General features: G+C 41.0%; 1 protein-coding gene and 1 long non-coding RNA gene across 2 annotated transcripts; one reads left to right on the top strand and one right to left on the bottom strand.

Annotated features, from left to right (window-relative positions):
* Positions 1-596: 596 nt before the first annotated feature.
* Positions 597-1,194, top strand: LOC110284938 (40S ribosomal protein S11). The gene has a single exon (XM_021150950.2). It carries the CDS (start codon positions 650-652, stop codon positions 1,124-1,126), a length of 477 nt encoding a protein of 158 aa, XP_021006609.1. The 5' UTR covers positions 597-649; the 3' UTR covers positions 1,127-1,194.
* Positions 1,195-1,462: 268 nt separating this feature from the next.
* Positions 1,463-17,389, bottom strand: LOC115029876. Its single transcript, XR_003835462.1, has 3 exons — positions 17,051-17,389; positions 9,848-10,011; positions 1,463-2,377 (listed from the first exon to the last, which is right to left on the bottom strand). It is a non-coding gene; the product is annotated as an uncharacterized LOC115029876 (long non-coding RNA).
* Positions 17,390-18,009: the final 620 nt, after the last annotated feature.

The raw sequence follows: 18,009 nt of genomic DNA, 5'->3' as shown, positions 1-18,009 counted from the left end.
GCTACATCTATAAAGTCTTACCAACAGCACTGCCCAAATGTGAGCTGAACAAGGACAACACCAACAGGGGTGTTAAACTCTATGAGCAAAAGCCCATGAGGCCTTGACCGTACACAACTAGCTACAGGCAACCGAGAAAAGCCGAGAGCAAGAAAGGCGGTCCTCACTAGGGAAAACCACACTAATTGGTTGTCCAGTACCAAATGGTCAACCCTGAAAATATACATACAAGTGATAGTATATGGACTGAACAGGTTTTATTTAGGAGCATATATTCATGCACATATATGTATACAATAGCAATTAGTTAAAAAAAGAAGTCATAAATTTGAAGGAGAATGTAGAGGGGTATATAGGTGGGTTTCGAGGAAAGAAAGGGAAGGAGTGGGGGATGTTGTAGTTATATTAAATCTCAAAAAATGTTAATATACCATAGCTCAGTGTGTTTTAGAAAGTCTTAACTAGAATTACAGATAAAAATATGGGACCTAACAACTGTTTAACACTGTAACAATAAAGATTTCCCTAATTCCCAGGACAGATGGGAAAATTAATTGAGATTAAAAAATATCTATTGAAAGAGTAGATAGGTGGTGAATAAGGAAGCCGGGAGCGGCCCTGCCTCTCCTTTTCTCCGGCGGCCGGGAAGATGGCGGACATTCAGACGGAGCGTGCTTACCAAAAGCAGCCTACGATCTTTCAAAACAAGAAGCGGGTTCTGCTGGGAGAAACCGGCAAAGAAAAACTCCCTCGGTACTACAAAAATATCGGTCTAGGCTTCAAGACACCCAAAGAGGCCATCGAGGGCACCTACATAGACAAGAAATGCCCCTTCACTGGTAACGTCTCCATCCGAGGTCGGATCCTGTCTGGTGTCGTGACGAAGATGAAGATGCAGAGGACCATCGTCATCCGCCGGGACTATCTCCATTACATCCGAAAGTACAATCGCTTTGAGAAGCGTCACAAGAACATGTCTGTGCACCTGTCCCCCTGTTTCAGGGATGTACAGATCGGAGACATTGTCACAGTTGGAGAGTGCAGGCCCCTGAGCAAGACTGTGCGATTCAATGTGCTCAAGGTCACCAAGGCTGCTGGCACCAAGAAGCAGTTTCAGAAGTTCTAAGGGGACTCTGGCCAATGCCTTAGAACAAATAAAGTTATTTTCCAACGTAAAAAAAAAAAAAAAAAAAAGAAAGAGTAGATAGAGGATATCTGAAGAGGCTGGAATTCTTTTCCTTTGGGCTCTCGCCATTTTATGTAAACTGGCTATCTGAGATCACACACTTCAACAACGACTTATATTTCTGGGTCTATTGTATACCACTGTTCATCTAGACACTTTCTTAGTTTGGAATGTCTCACATTTTTGCCTTTGACTTTAACAGTCATATAACTGTTACTGCTTTTGAACTCTATAAAATTTGTTTCAGGAAAAAAAATCAAAGACCAAAGCCTTTTAATATTTAATAATAATTAGCTGCTTTCCCAAGTAACAGAATAAAATAATGATTTTAAAACATCACTAAAATAGCTCATATCCCAATTTACCAGCTAAAATTAATAACAGAATTAAATATAAAAATTCCCATGGTTTAGATCTAGGTTTGACCAAAAATAAATATTGTTCTTCAATTTTCTCATAAGGAGAACTTATTCTGCATTTAATATAGAACATATTAATGATCTCTGTACTTATCCCAGGGACAAAACAATGATTTTTGAAGGATGGCATTATTTGATGGAAACTTCTGTATTGGTAATACATAGTACACCTGATATAATAAAAATGTCCTCCTTTAGATGATGTAGCAAGGTCACAGTTTTCCTTTGGACAGATAGTCAGCAGCCTTGGTAGACTTGGATACAATAGCTAAATAGGATAACTGATGCTCGACTCAAAGCACAGAAACATTTGCTCAGCAATCTTTATCGATCCTTAGAGGAACTCTGATATTGTCGAAAATCCCCTCCAGGAAATAATTCCCTGAAAGGGACATCATTCAGATCATTCCTGAGTCTTAGAACCAAGCCTGATGAACACAGAAGCAGGGCAGTGTAACGTGATACTGAAGAACATGGCACCAGTTTTCGTTTTCATCTCGTGGAGAAAGACCAGCACCGCGTGCTCAAAGAAGCAGATGGCAAGAATTCGAGGTCAGCCTGGGTGTGATGTCTGTTCCATACACTGTCCGTACAGAAGCATCTGCAGGGAGCCACGGGTCACCCAAGATAATCAGGATTAGGCATAAGAGGCTTTGGTTCTTTGCGTCTATTGTGTGACTTCAGAGAAGCCCCCCTGACAACTTGTTTATGAAGCAGATTGACTCCTGGATGGGCCTTTCAAGCACCATGCTCTCCAAATTCCCCGTGTGACCTGGAAGATAAAGCCATAGCGGTCAAACCTTTAACAATGCTGAATCTTCACCCCCAGGACGTGGCCTAATTGCAGGAACACGTGGAGCTGGAGTCAGGAAATAATCATTGGCAGCTGAATAGCCGCCATCTGCAGATGTGTGCTGTCTACAAGTCCCTCTCTGGCTGCACTGGCTGTCAGTACAGACCTCGGAAGATCTCAAATAGAAGTAAATTAGCCAATCTCAGGGAAGAGAGCAGCTACTAGTATACACAAAATGGGAGAGCTACTCAATTTTGCATGAGATTCCCAGCAGACATAGACTTTGATGAGCTCCTGCTGTGAGCTTGTCCTTCTCTCAGACCTCGGGAATGGGAAGACTGTACACCTGTAAGTCCTTATCAGTGCTATTTCCAGGCCCCATCCTGTGCTGCCCCATTCATGCCAACTCTCTCTCTCTCTCTCTCTCTCTCTCTCTCTCTCTCTCTCTCTCTCTCTCTCTCTCTCTCTCTCTCTCTCTCTCTCTCTCTCTCTCTCTCTCTCTCCTTGTCCTGAAGTGAACTTGCCCTGCTTTTATTAAGTAAAAATGAATCCTGAAATCAGCTCTTGTCACTTCACCATGTGGAAGAGATGACAGAAGAATCATTTTGTTTTAATGAAACATGCCGAGTCTGATTGAGTGTCTCAGTTTTACCTCATATCTCATTTGCAGCTTCCATATACTAAGGATGCGGTCAGGGAAGGCTTTCTTGAGAAGCTCAGTCCTAGAGCCCTTTTCTCAAATTTCAACATATTTCTGACAGCAAACCCTATGTGGGAAGAAATTTTTGCTCAGAATGAGCTCAGAATGGAGGGCACTTGTTTCAGAGTCTACCCTGTGAAAAGAGTTAGCAATGATACCATCCAATAACTGTTTACTAAATACTTCACAGAAGAACTTCTAACTAAGGGAGAAAGAACATAAACTTGTTTGGAGTTCACATATGGAGACAGGGCATATTTGTCACACCCCTTTATGTTATTTACATTATTGCATTTTATTGATTGATGTGTGAGGACCTAGCCCACTTGCATACACTAGCAAGATTTTGCTGAAAGGACCCAGATATAGCTGTCTCCTGTGAGACTATACCGGGGCCTAGCAAACACAGAAGTGGATGATCACAGTCAGCTATTGGATGGATCACACGGCCCCCAATGGAGGAGCTAGAGAAATTACCCAAGGAGCTAAAGGGAACTGCAACCCTATAGGTGGAACAACAATATGAACTAACCAGTACCCCGGAGCTCTTGTCTCTAGCTGCATATGTATCAAAAGATGGCCTAGTCGGCCATCACTGCAAAGAGAGGCCCATTGGACTTGCAAACTTTATATGCCCCAGTACAGGGGAACCCCAGGGCCAAAAAGGGGGAGTGGGTGGGTAGGGGATTGGGAGGGTGGGTATGGGGGACTTTTGGGATAGCATTGAAAATGTAAACGAGGAAAATACCTAATAAAAAAAATAAATTATAAAAAAAAGAAAGAAGAAGAAGACTGAGAAAGTCACGGGGAGTAAGACAACAAGCAGCATTCCTCCATGGCTTCTGCTTCAAGTTCTGACTCTAGGTTCCTGCCTTGAGTTCCTGCCCTGGTTTCCCTCAGTCATGGAGTGTGACTCGGAAGTTTAAAATGAGCTAAAACCTTGCCTCCTTCCAGAAGTTGCTTCTGATCAGTGTTTTATCACAGCAGTAGAAAACCTAAGATAGCAATGTTGCGTTGCTATCTTCACGTTGTTCCTCTGTATTCTATTTACTCCAAATAAAGCCTTAAGTACTTTGTAGTCCAGAATGCCAAAAAAAAATCTCTCCCTATGAGATGAGATGGGAATTATTCTGAAAGTGCAGTTTGAATGGACTCCTCCATTATGACCTCAGTGGGAGTCTTGGCACCTGTGTGAACTAAGATCAAGGATGTCATGCAGAATGTAGGGTGTGTCAGAAAGGAAGGAAGGAAGGAAGGAAGGAAGGAAGGAAGGAAGGAAGGAAGGAAGGGGGAGAGAGTGGGGAAAGGGGACACAGAAGAAAGTGGTGAAGACAGAGCCCTATAAGAAACATACTGAGTTTAAATGCCAGCAGGGTAATTAGCAGCCAAGGATGGCCAATGTCACAGAGCTCATTAGAGCTCTGGAACACTATAAAAATCCTCTATGCACAGGAGGGTCTCTTCCTCACCAGAGGGTGCTGGGACAGTCATTCATTCTTGTATAGTTATACAACATATAGGAAGGGGCGCATGAGGGTGAGATGCATATCATAAAAGATGGCTTTTTGATCCAAGCTACTTAGAATCGTTTATAAAAAATGTTGTAGCAGAAAGGAGTTGTTTTTGCATGGTATTGTTTAAATTATCTGTTTAGACTGGGGTATTTTTCTTCTTTGCAGGGAACTGAAGTAACGAAGATGAACATACTCTTTGAGAGTAAACAATTCATCAGAAGGTAGCCTCTGTAAAGCCGGTATCCCAGCACATGGGGACAGGTGGATTTGGCCCTTCATAGAGTGTAGATTATTAGAGTTGACAAGTCTGAATATCTAAGCATGTGCCCTCAGTCTCTGGTACCTGTATTACTCTTAGGCTGGGTGATGGGTCTATGGAGGCAACCTTTGCGGACCACGGCTTCTCATCTATTCATAGGAATCTACTCTACTGGAACCTGGAGTTAGCCACTAACGAACATGAGTATTGTCTTGGGGACTGGTTCTAATGCTTTGAGTTAACCAAGAAACCTCATGTCCAAATGCTAAAGGTCCTTGTCCTTAATTGGTTTTGGATCAATCAATAAAGAACCAATGGCTAATGACTGGGCAGAGAGAGAAGGGCAGGACTTTTAGAGTCCACGGGCTAAGAACTGGGAGAAAGGAAAAGGGAGAATCATGATGATTCAGAGGGACATGGATCAGACTTAGAGCTGCAGATGGAAAATCATCCGAAATGTAGGTAAGTAGGATGTCGCCCTCGGAAGGGCTGTCCAGAAGCATCCTGGGCAGCAAAGACTAGGGAGCCTCCCAGAAGGGCCCACTGCAACAAAGATAAAATATAGAATTAGAGGGCGGTAAGCCAGGATTACAGGAGGGAAATGTGTGTGTGCTAGCTGTGGGGAGGATTAGAAGTGCCCAGCCTTTGAGCTAGCCAAGGCATTTAAAAATTAACTGGTGTGTGTGTGTGTGTGTGTGTGTGTTTCATTCTTGAATCCAGATAATGCCTGTGCTACCTGCTGGGAGCCAAAACAGTGTAGCTAAATGCTACAATAAGGAGTCTTGGATACTGTCTTTGGGTGGAAATAAATAAATCTGTACATTATGTCATCTCATTTCTTAAATTCTCTCTTCATGGTTTATTCTCTTTGTTACTGTTTCTCATCTCTTTGGTTCTTTCCTCTCTCTTAGAAATACTTTATGCCATTACAGCTTTCATTTAAAAGGTCTGCTGCTTGATGATAAATTATAAAAAGCAATGCTTCAACACACACATACACACACACACACACACACACACACACACACACTTCCTGGCATATTTTAACACAAGAAAGGGAATTCACATAAAGCCACAATTTGAATGATGTGTGCACCATTTAATTATGTAGTTTACTTACACAAGAAATAGTCATTCCATTGAAGTATAACTCACAGAAAACATCACTTTTACTTAAGCTTCATAATTGCATCTGTTCTGTGTAGTTACTAGCTAAATAAAATTCTTTAAAATCTTAACTACTTTATGAAGCTTTCCCATTTTCATCTTAACATTGGAAAAAAATCCTATAGTCTATGGGAAACTGTTGACAGATGGCTAGAATAAAACATTCCACAGTGTTCATTTCATTATGCACGATCTATTATGTGTGGCATGATTTAACCCGATACTTTTAAGACAGAAGTGTACTTTTTTTCAACAGTGAGAGTTGAATGTATAAAAACTATCAGGGCTCATGGTTCAGGCCCTTTAATGATGGAACTTTAGCACAAACTGAGGCTGGAACTTTACAGGAGTGAAATCCAAGAGGTCACAATGTTTGCTGTTTTCCTTTTCTTTTGGAATCTTTTCAAGTGACATTTTCTTGGCCTGGAAATGATCCATGTACATTTATCTCTGCGTTCCATCAACATTTTCCATACTTATTCTATCTAAGCATCTCATTTTGAATGTTTTGACCAACTGTGACTTGACTACATCCTGTTTTACAAACTTCCCAATTGTATGTCTGTGCATATGTATACATATGTGTGTGTGTGTGTGTGTGTGTGTGTGTGTGTGTGCACGGACACATTAAAGTTAATGCAAAGCAACATTGTTTTTAATCTCACAGTATTATTCATTCTACACAAGTGAAGAGATGATAAAAATGAAATGCTAATGAACAAAGTGGACATTATAAAGGCACATTATGAATATTAAACAAAGCTACCAAAAACAGAGGCTAAAATGACCACACTTAAAGGAGAATGCACACAGTCATCTACAAGAATTGCTTTGCTTCGGGTACAACATGTAATGGGCCCTAACTTCCAGGCCTACAATTAAGAGATATCCATATCCACTCAGGTTTTCCACGGCACCAGGGACCTGAGCCAGGGATTCAATGCATACTAAGAGAGTGCTCTACCAGCTGTGCTCCAGTCCCTTCACCGTAATTTCTAAATCAGCTTGCACTGAGATCACAGAAGTGAATTCAAAGCTAGATGTCAATTGCTTAGCTCCTGAACATGCTCTTGTACACAAACACCATCTGTCAGGATGAGGGTACAGTTATGACTCAAGGTGGGGAGAGGTCTATCATTGCAAACAAACTAACAAAAACAAAACAAAACAAAACAAAAACAAAAAAGAAAGTACAAGAAAAATATAAGAAAAAAATATACCGGAAGCAACCCTGGGGCTGGAGAGATGGCTCACTGCTAAGAGCACTGACTGCTTTATCTAAGAACCAGAGTTCAGACCCCAGCACCCACATTGAGAAACTCACATAGACCTGTAATTCCAGCTCCAAGAGATCCAATGATGCCCTCTGGCTTCTGTGAACAGCACCCCTCCCCCCACATACACACAAACACACAACACATACATATAGAGAGTATATCATTTTTAAAGCAACATTGCTGGGTATATGTCACACAGAGCTCTTGTTTGAAGCCGTATTTGGAGACAAAAAGAAAAGCCTGAATTTTCTTGTATTGTAATTGCTAAATTGGGGTTCTCGGCCTATTTCAGGATGGGTGTGTTTCTTTCAATAGGGCTATATAACCTGGCGTTACTGCTTAGGTTTCTGGACCATAGGATATATTTCACTGGTTCACATACAAATGTCACTATACTTGGTAACTTAGTTTATCTTCTCCCAAAAGCTCTTGCCTGCACTTTGACCTTCAAGTTCATTAACATTCACATAGATGTGTTACTTTAATTCATGGTCCTTCCTATCTCACAAACATTGACTCTTTAGTCAGGGTCTGTCTGACTCAGCCAGATTAACAGGGACTTTTCTGGACAAGCAAGAACATTTATCCTACAACATACCAACTAAATGAGACACAAGCACTCAGAGAGCCCCGTCCAATTTCCACCTTCCACATACTGTATAATTGAACTGATGGAAAGTGTTGGGTGAATTTCACTATCCATTGAATGTTAGCCATTTTTGTTCATTAATGTAAGGAAACATTGTTAGGAAAAATTTTTTTTGTAGAATGTGCCAAGAATGTCTATTTCTTTTAGGAATCACTTGCTCATTTTCAGATCCCCTTTGCCAGGCATTCATTGCCCCTGGAAGTAGAATAAGGATGCACCATTCTGACATGCACAAGAAGAAATAAATAGGTCAGCCTGTGACATTCCTGTGAATGGCAGAGCTATGGTTTACTCAGTGGTCTCTACCCTGTGCTGAGTTTAAACTTTTCTAACGCCATGGGCCTTAAATGTATTTGGCTCTATCTCTACATAAGTGATATGTATTTTCCTGCCCTTGGTTTCTACATTGAATCATTTGCTAAGTAAACATGTGAACAATAAGGCTTCTGCCTAGATTATAGCTGTGTGGTTAGGACTGCATTTCCCCACTGCCATCCCTCTGTCTGTTCAGTGTCTTCGGGAGAATGAGCAGAGATTGCTGCTTCATCTCTGCTCTTTCTACCCCTTCCATATCCTGGTTTCCTTCTATAGTTACTCTCTTAGTTTGGGTTTCCATTGCTGTGAGAGACACCAAGATCAAGGCAACTCTTGTAAAGGCAAGCATTTAATTGAGGCTGGCTTACAGTTTCAGAGGTTTAGTTCATTATCATCATGGCAGAAAGCATGACAGCATGGTGGAGGAACCGAGAATTCTACATCTTGATCCAAAGGCAGCCCAGGAGGAGACTCTCTTTGGCACTGGATGCAGCCTGAGCATAGGAGACCTCAAAGGCCACCTACAAAGTGACACACTTCCTTCAAGAAAGCCACACCTCCTTCAATAAGACCACACTTCTAAATAGTGCCATTTCCTATGGGCAAGGATTGAAACACATGAATCTATGGGGGTCAAACCTATTCAAACCACCACAGTTACCATGATTTCTTTCTTGTAACACTCTCAAATCCATGTGTATACAGCACTTTTAGTGCTTTTTAAAGGACATTTCATGAGCCACTAAGATTTCATGGAACACTAATAAATGCTTCATAAAATTTTCAAAAACTGTTAGTAAATCACTTTTACAAAAGCTGGAGAGTTGAATGAAGATGCTGAAAGCCCTGAGAAGTAATAGGCAGCTTTACCAAAATTATTTGACATAAGAATCTCTCTGTTTTAGTTATATTGAAAGTCTAGGGTTCAGAGTTCACAGTTTTGGGAAAATGCTAATAGCATCTTATCCAGTTGCTAGTTTGACAGTTCTTGGGTCTCTTGGGGAACAGCTATGCTTTCCCACATTGTAACACATCTTAAACACTGGATTCACCAGACATTATAGTAAATTAAATTACAGTTTTGATCCCTTTGCGACTTTCTTCTCTGTAGTCTTTAAACACAAATACATACATTTAGAAAGAAAATATTTTATGTTAGCTTAGCAAATATACAATAATAGAATAACATCATATTAAATAATATTAATGTTTACAGAAAACTACCTCAGAATGGCTTAATGTTTCCAGAAATGGAATGTAGAGACAGACAGAGTTGAATTTGGCCTTTTAAACCAACCATTTAGAAGGTGTGTGCTTTATCTAAGTCAGAGGTGGTGGTGGGGTCATCTTACAGTGGAAATGATGCTTTCAACTTTGTTGACTTTTGAGAGGGTTAAAGATAGACAGGCTATAGGATAGCTGGATAGAATGGAGTCTTATGAAATGTAGTTGAGGTGAGCAAACTCTTTTCTAGTTTTACTATATAGTAAGTTTTTCTATCTTTGCTCTCTTCCTCCCCCCTTTTTTAAATAGAGCTTCTGAATTAGGACTGACAGTGCCTTACCTACCTTTTAAGGAGTCCTTCGTAGAGCCTTTACAGGCTTATGTGCTCTGGGTTCTGTATGTTTTGGATGCTGCTTGTTCATGCATACACACTCTTCTTCCAGAATAGCTGCTGCCAGGCTGCAGGAAGCAACTTGGGACATCTGAATGTCCTACTTGTGTTGCTGACCTAGGGTGACATAGACAACACAAGGCCCATGGGGCTGTGGAACAGTTTCCATGTGAATATTTACACTTCAAAGCTCCTTATATGCAGACACTGGACTTCTTGTGACTCTAGTTTTCCCTGCTGCCCTTGGTACGTGCCCCACCCACTTCCCCGCACTCTTGTTGAATACCTGGGTATCCTTACAGATTTTCTCCAAGGCCTGAGTCCTCATGTCAGAGTTTCCTTCACTCAGTCAGAACCTGAGATTGCACCTACTTTTCTCCAACTGATTATCATCACTGTTTCCATTAGAAATGAGTAATTATTTAGTAACTGACTCTGCTACAGGCCTTCTGCCAGCTTTCAGGACTCCCAGTGTCTCCTCTGAAACACCTACCGCTTTCAGCTCCTGAGAGATTCCAGCTCTACATTTACTGACAGTGCAGATCCATGATTCGCTTTTCCTGCTCCTTAAAAACCCTTGGTATATCAAATATTCAAATTCTTGTTTCCGTATCACTCAGAAACAGTGTTTTTGCACAGGGGCTGCGTGTTGATCATACAGCCCAGTTTCTGCATGACTGACATGGTGCGCTTTGCTGAAGGGCTGGTTCAGAGGAGCTTTCCCTACGAGATGAGATGCCAAGTGACTCTCCATTCTGGTCATCTCTGAAGATAGCATAATTTGAAAATGGTTCCTATAGAACAGCATTCAAACACTGAAGGGAATTATGTGAAGTCTGTTACTGCCGAAGTGTCACCTCCGATTGCCAATTCACATACTGAGATAAAAACGAACCACAAATTTATCTACTCAGCTAACACTGGATTATTGGACAGTTCGTACATATAAACTATAGTTTTGGGTTTTAATAGTAGTTTAAGTAAGTCCTAATTGGGGAGATAAGTTAGATGTAGGCATATTTAGTTTCCCTTAGATTCTAATATTTCCAGGGGCGATGTCAGGGAATGAATAAAGAAGAGAGCCAGATGTCTCAACTTCTTGGAGAGTCTCTGGTAATCCAAGGGTCTGACACATCAATCTGCATTCGTTTGACCGTAATGGTTGGAACTGTCCCTTGGGGAGCTGGAGTCAGTTTTCTGGTCTGGCAATACTCTAGTATTTTCCAATATTCTAGCCAGCATATTAGCAGCTGAAGGACCACATCCAAGGCTCGGTGTCTAGAGCCTGGACTGAGACTCCTTCTCTTAGGACTTTATTCTCAGTGCCCTTGTGTTGCTGTTTTAAAGTGCTCCATCATATAGAACTTTCCACTGCTCATGAAAACACTAAAACAAAGAACAAACAAATAAACAACAGTGAAACAAGCTTCCTATTGGATAAAGATAAAGTAATTATTATAATTGCCATTGTCAGAAGAGAAATGTTTCATTCATGCTTGCTGTGGTATTATCTCCCCAAAGAGAAGTCTATATTGCCAATGATACTATAAATGAATGGAAGCAGTGAATGAATAAATTCTTTAGTTTAAGAAATAAAGTTGGAAATGTCAGTACATGCCAATCATCCCAGCACTCAAAAGACCAAGATGGGAGACTAAGAGTTCAAAGCCAACAGCCTGGGATACATAAAACAGGAGAAAGGAGAAAGGCGGGGGGTGTGGGAAAGGGGGAAGAGAGATAGACAGACACAGACAGAAAATTGTTAGATCCTGGGCAGGGCATGGTGGTTCATGCCTTCAAACTCATCATTCAAAGGAGGGAAGGCAGGTTGTTCTCTGAACTTCAGGCCAGCCTGGTCTACAAACCAAGTTCCAGGGAAGCCAGGACTACACAGAGAAATCCTATCTTGGAAGAAATTAAAGGGAGAAAAAAAAGAGTAAGAAAGGAAGGAAGAGAAAGAAAAAAGAAAAGAATGAAAAATTGAAAGAAAAAAGAAAGAAAGAAAGAAAGAAAGAAAGAAAGAAAGAAAGAAAGAAAGAAAGAAGGAAGGAAGGAAGGAAGGAAGGAAGGAAGGAAGGAAGGAAGGAAGGAAGGAAGGGAGATCTCTATAAACATTTCTTAAGCAATGGACCTTAGCTATCTAGAAGGAAAATTTTAATTTACAGATATAGTAAGACAATCAACTCTGGGCGTCTGACCTTTAGGTCTACTGCTTCCTCTATTGTATCCGCATTATCTATAGGGTTATCTTACTATGACTTACCAAATTCTTTGCGCCTCTGTTATGCCTGAGGGTCTTCAAGTCCCTACATCACTAAAAGTGTGCTTACTTTTTCTTCCTATTAACTGTGTGTATATTGGCTCATTGGAACAAGAACACATTGTCAATTTCCTTTTTCAAATGTTCTACACTGGGCAAGAAACAAACTTAATGGCTGTTCAGTGAATATCATGAATGAGTGGATTGCTGGTGGTCTGAACTGAGTTTATATCACAAAATTTTGGCAAAAGGGGCTAGGCAGATGTATGTATGGCATACATCACTTTTAGACCCAAGAACCTGAAGCCCTACACTTGCCAGGCTGTTACTTGAACCTAGTGTTTCTGTTTCTAATTTATTTATTCCAATTAGCTGATAAGCTCCCAAAAGATCAAGTTCAGAGTGCAAGGAGACTATTGAAGAAAGGAGGACTGTTCTTGGCAAGTTCTTAGGAAAGGCCTTTTCTTGGTGATGATTATCATTCCTGGGTATCTACTTGCAAGATGAGGGATTTCACTGACAGAACAGTCAGTGGCTTGAGAAAGGCAGAGGGTGTGTGCTTCACGCTTGTCTCCCACAACTCAGACAGTGGCTTGCAGGCAGGGATTAGCCAGAGAACAGTCCTTTGTGAACATGCAGAGGGGTCAATAAGTACATGATTATAAATTAGCTTGGCGGGCTACTGTGGTCATTAGCTGGGTCGAGTGTTCCTATTTCATATAATTGTTTGCTGTACCTGAATTAATTTGAGTGTTTAAATCCCGCATATTAATTCTGTGCTGCAGGATGTAAAGCTTTGGACTAATCCCTTTAATACTCTTTAGTATAAACACCTTAATCAAGCAACAGCTTTATAATTAGTTCTACTTACAGGCTGGATATAATTTACTAGTTTTACAGCTCATAAGTTACCGCAACTTTTAAATCATAGTAATTATGCCTTGGAAGGCAAGCGCAAATAGACTTCCTGGTTTATTCCAAGAATAAAACCAAGACGGTCAAAATCAAGAGATTAATAAAATCCAGGCTATGGATACACTTTATATTTTTATGGAAGCTCAGGATCTTATATCCTTAGAATTTAATCACCAGATAAAGGTAGGCTGTCGAGCTAAGCAGGTGATTTTTTTTCCCTTTAAAATGATGTACAGTTCTCTACATATTACATATTTCTTTGGTTGGCTGCAGAAACTGCTGACGTGATTTAATTTTATCGCAGCGGCGAGCGTTTTGACAATATCCCTCTCTCTCGTGTACTTAACCTAGTCAGTAAATAATGGTTTAGCTACTCAAGGTGTGCTGATCCATTTTACTTTCTATCTATTTTTTCCCTGAGGATTTTAGAGTGTAAATCATCTCTGACGTTAAGAACATTTGTATGGCCAGGCTGTATGTATTAGAGAGTGGCACTTTAAATGAAATCTTAAATAGGCAGTTAAATTAAATTTATTAAAAGAGTTATATGCATTAATTAAAATAAAATTAATTATTTAAAAACACTTATTTCAGGGTGGGGAATATTATAAAAGATAAGAATTGCCTAAATTGCCACCAAGCTTTGATTAATATTCATTATTATTGGCTATCTACTATAAATATATACTTAGTACTTTCATACAGTTTATAAGAACATTTAGTTCAGGGTCCAGTGCATGCTTAGTGCATAGATACTTTTTCTAAGAAAAGTTCAGTAAAAATAGGACAGATCATCTGGATTTCAATCACACAATGTGTAAGTATATGAAGCAACACATATCTATAGATATAATTTTATGAAATACTCTCTACGGACTTGGGTATCGATATGTAAATATAAATGACCATATTTAGTCGTATTGAAACACAGACAACTGTTAGAAATGTGCTTTGTCCATTCCCACAAAGGTATTGATTACCTTGAGGCTGAAACATAGTGAATCAGTGCTGATAACTGGTTTGTAGGCTCAGGTGGAGGCTCTTTACAAAAATCACATCTGAGGATCCTCCAAAACTTCACTCCCAGAACATGTGAGACACAGGAGGACAAATCCTCCAGGACAGGGCATCCACTTTCCATCCTATTCGCTGCCCCCTCCTCACATCATCCCCTCCCACAATCCTTCCCCTATACCCTCTCTCCTTTTCCTCCGTGTTGGTACCCCCGCCACCACACACACACACACATCGTATCTCTCCCACCCTGGTACTTCAAGTCTCTGCAAGGCTAGGTACTTCATCTCCCATTGAGGCCAGACAGGGCAGCCCAGCTAGAAGAACATATCTCATATACAGGCAACAGCTTTGGGGATAGCCCCCGCTCCGCTACATTTGTTCAGGACCCACATGAAGGTCAAGCTGCACATATGCTACATATGTACAGGGGAACCTATGTTCAGCCCACGTGTGTTCTTTAGTTGATGGTTCAGATTCTGAGAGTCTCAAGGGTCCAGGTTAGTTGACTCTGTTGGTCTTCCTGTGGAGTGTAGACCCTTTAGTTTAAACAACCATGCCACAGTCAGACCTTAAGCTCTGAAGGGCCCAGAAAGCGCCAAACTAGCGGGGGCTCTTGGTGCAAGCTGTAAACCCAGCTCCTCAGGAGGCTGAGGTAGGAGGATGACAATTACAGAGCCTGCCTGGGTGGCTTAGTGAGATTTTAGCTCATTATTAAAAGTGATAAAAAGGCTCTGGGGGCAGTACTAGGTGGTAATGCACTGAATACAGATGTGAAGTATAGTCTTTGACTTAGCTATGGTTTCTATTTCTGTGAAGAGACCATGATCACAGGTACTTTTATAAAAGAATACATTCAATTGGAGCTGACTTACAGGTCCATTATCACCATAGTGGGCAATATGGCAGCATGCAGGTAGACATGGTACTGGAGAAGGAGGAGAGAGTTCTAGATTGGAATCAGCAGGCATCAGGAAGAGAGAGTGACACTGGGCCTGGCATGAGCATCTAAAACTTCAAAGCCTACCCTCGGTGACACTCTTACTCTAACAAGGCCCACAAGACCAATAATGCCACCCACTATGAGTCTACTGAGGCCATTTTCAGTCAAATCACTGAAGCCTCATAGGAGGTCAATCAAATCAGTCTGCTGAGCTCTCGAGCAGCTCTAGAGAGGTCTACTGAGCTCTCGGAGCATAGAACCACTATGTTGCAGGAAGTCAGGAGTCCATTATTAGTTGCTAAAAATGTCAACAGTCAAGTAATTTCCTTTGGAATAAGAGGATCGAACTGTGATGGCCCTTATCCCACTGCTTTGACAGATGTAATGTTTTGAACTGAAGCCACTGGAGAATCAGATGCAGTCAACGCAGCACTCCTCAGACTAAAGTAGAAACTCCTGAAAAAGTATTGTAAACCTCTTCACTGAAGAGTTTCTGACCACAACAAAAGAAGAAAGTCAGCCCCAAGATGAGTTTGCACCAACAAGCCGAGCTGAGCTATCCTGGCTGCCCTTATCATTTCAGGTACTGGCTTGCTCACAGTGTAGCAACACCTATGATGCAGATGATACACATGCTTTATCATCTTTAATGTAAGTGGTATGTCTGGGTCTGGGTCAAACCACCAGTTTTTACTGTCAAGAGACATGACAATGACAACAGGAGAGTTTCATATTCGTGTAAATAAGAATTCTTGGATAGAAGCTATGATTGCAAATGGACTAATTAAAACTTTGGTGATGTTGGAAGGTTGGGTTGTCGTAGGTCCAGGGGTTGATTATCTTATCTTGGGCTAGCTTTACTCACCTCTGCGTTAGAACTAACATCTTGTGACTGATATACAAAAGACTTTTGAAATCTCAGCAGACCGGTAGTTCCCAACACCGTAAGCACAAGAACATGCATCAAATAGCATCTGAGGCCAATAGAGAGACTTCTCCCATCCAGCCGTAACTGCCTCTCTGATGTACTTACCAATATATTGTAAACTTGCCTAGATTTATGAATATGTATTTCTGCACAACTATAAAACTCCATTAAGCTGCTTCTAAGTTGGAACATAAAAATTGGGGTAACCTAAATCTGTATTTTTGGGACCATGGTCATTTAAAATGGCTCCAGAAAGAACTATCTCTTATTTCCTTGTTCGGATGCTTTATGTGAGAGTTGTGTTTTGCTCATCAACAATTATTCCCTGATTAGATGATGTGCAAGCTTTATTGTCCTTAATTTAAATGGTACACGTGGGTCTGAGTCAAAGCAGATCTCTAAGTACTCATTTCTTTACTGTCAATCAATCCCTTGTATACATGACAGTATCTGCAGCAGCACATTCACGTTTATTGCAACACCGCTCACAACAGCTACATTAGAGGAACCAGTGTAGGTTCCCTCAGAGAGACGAATGAGTAACAAAAACATGGGCCACCTACACTGTGAATGTTTTCTCAATCATAAGGAATGAAGTTATGTCAAGTGCAAGCAAAGGGAGATAGTCATATTAGATGAATTAAGTCAGCACCAGAAAGTCAAATATTCCTATACATGTAATAAATACATAGTGTCCTATCTGTGTGGATGGCATTAAGATAGAAGAGTAACTGAGGTAAAGAGAACTAATGGGAATGGAGGGAGGGGGTTAAAAGGGGAGAATAGGGGGTGTTGGGAGATGTGCTGGAAATACATTGGATGTTTATATTAAAGAGGAGGCTTAGAGTAACTAGGAGGAAAGGCAGAGTGGAGCTTGCTGTCTCTGGCTCTGGATTTTAAGAACAGAATCAATTTAATAGGCATCTAATTCGTTATACCTTTGAGGAAAAGATGTAAAAGACTAAAAGAGCCTGATTTTTCTTTTTTCTGAAGACAAAGAGAATTATTCTCTCTCAGTGGAAATATTGTGAACTGCCAATGTTGGTGGTACAATGTCTTGATACAAGGCAGCTTTTTCATGTCCCAGGGAACTCACCTCACTGAGAAGCAGGAAAAGGCTTCTTTGCCTTTTAAACGAAACCTCAGCATTAGCAGCTGTTTACTTGACATCCTCAGAGTCTGCAGTTTCATCTCCTGTTGTCTCTGCTCTCTGACTTAACTCTCCCGGTTCATCTGACATTCATTATGAGCACGTGTGCAAGGCCCTGAACTGCAGACTGAGATGAATGTGTGCAGAAGAATTTTTCTCCTTGTAAGACATCATTAAACTGGGTCTCAAAGAATTCCGCTGCATATTTTTCCTTGTCATGAGAAGAATATATAGCCTCAGAATGGAAGGGACTCACTCTAGGAAGCCCTAGCATGGCAAGTATGGCTCTGGCAGACCTTGCCTTCTCCCCAAACTGCTTCCCACCCCCTCCCACACATTGCTAAAAACCATTAGATTGCATTGCTAAAGCTAGCCACCAAGGTCTATTTCCTTATCTGGCCAATTCCTCCTTCTCTATCTCCTGCCTTTGTTCCTGTTCCCTGCCCTCTGCCACTTTGGGAGAAATAAGTCGCCTTTGTGCTGAGAACTTCGTCTCAGGTGCCTTGAGCAAACTTCCAAGGTTTCCTACAAAACTGGCCCATGCCTAACCTTACACCAGGAACCTATTCAAACTGTGGACATCTTTAGATTGATGACTGTACTCTTCCTTTCAAACTTACACACCCTCCTTCCCTGTGACCAGGCTCTACTTCAGTTTCCCTAGAGATCGTTTAAAAATAGTCTGCCCTGCTCTGAAGCCTCTTAAATGTGAACCACAGTGCATAGCATTCTCTCCATGGCACTGTTCTCAATGCTGGTTCTCCTACACATCCCTCAGCTGGGCTCCTCCTCACTGTCGCCACTGTCCTGCTTCAGCCTCACAGTTGTCATTTCTAGAGTTTACATTCTATTTAATCTTTCCATTTTGCTTCTTAGAATATATCAAATAAGGCCTAACCCTGGAG

The sequence above is a fragment of the Mus caroli genome, chromosome 18, assembly GCF_900094665.2.
Source record: "Mus caroli chromosome 18, CAROLI_EIJ_v1.1, whole genome shotgun sequence".
NCBI lineage: Eukaryota > Metazoa > Chordata > Mammalia > Rodentia > Muridae > Mus > Mus caroli.
This window is presented reverse-complemented; position numbering and strand designations above follow the sequence as displayed.

Coding starts and splice junctions, on each gene's coding strand:
- LOC110284938 (XM_021150950.2), top strand. CDS start 650: ATGGCGGACATTCAGACGGAGCGTGCTTACCAAAAGCAGCCTACGATC.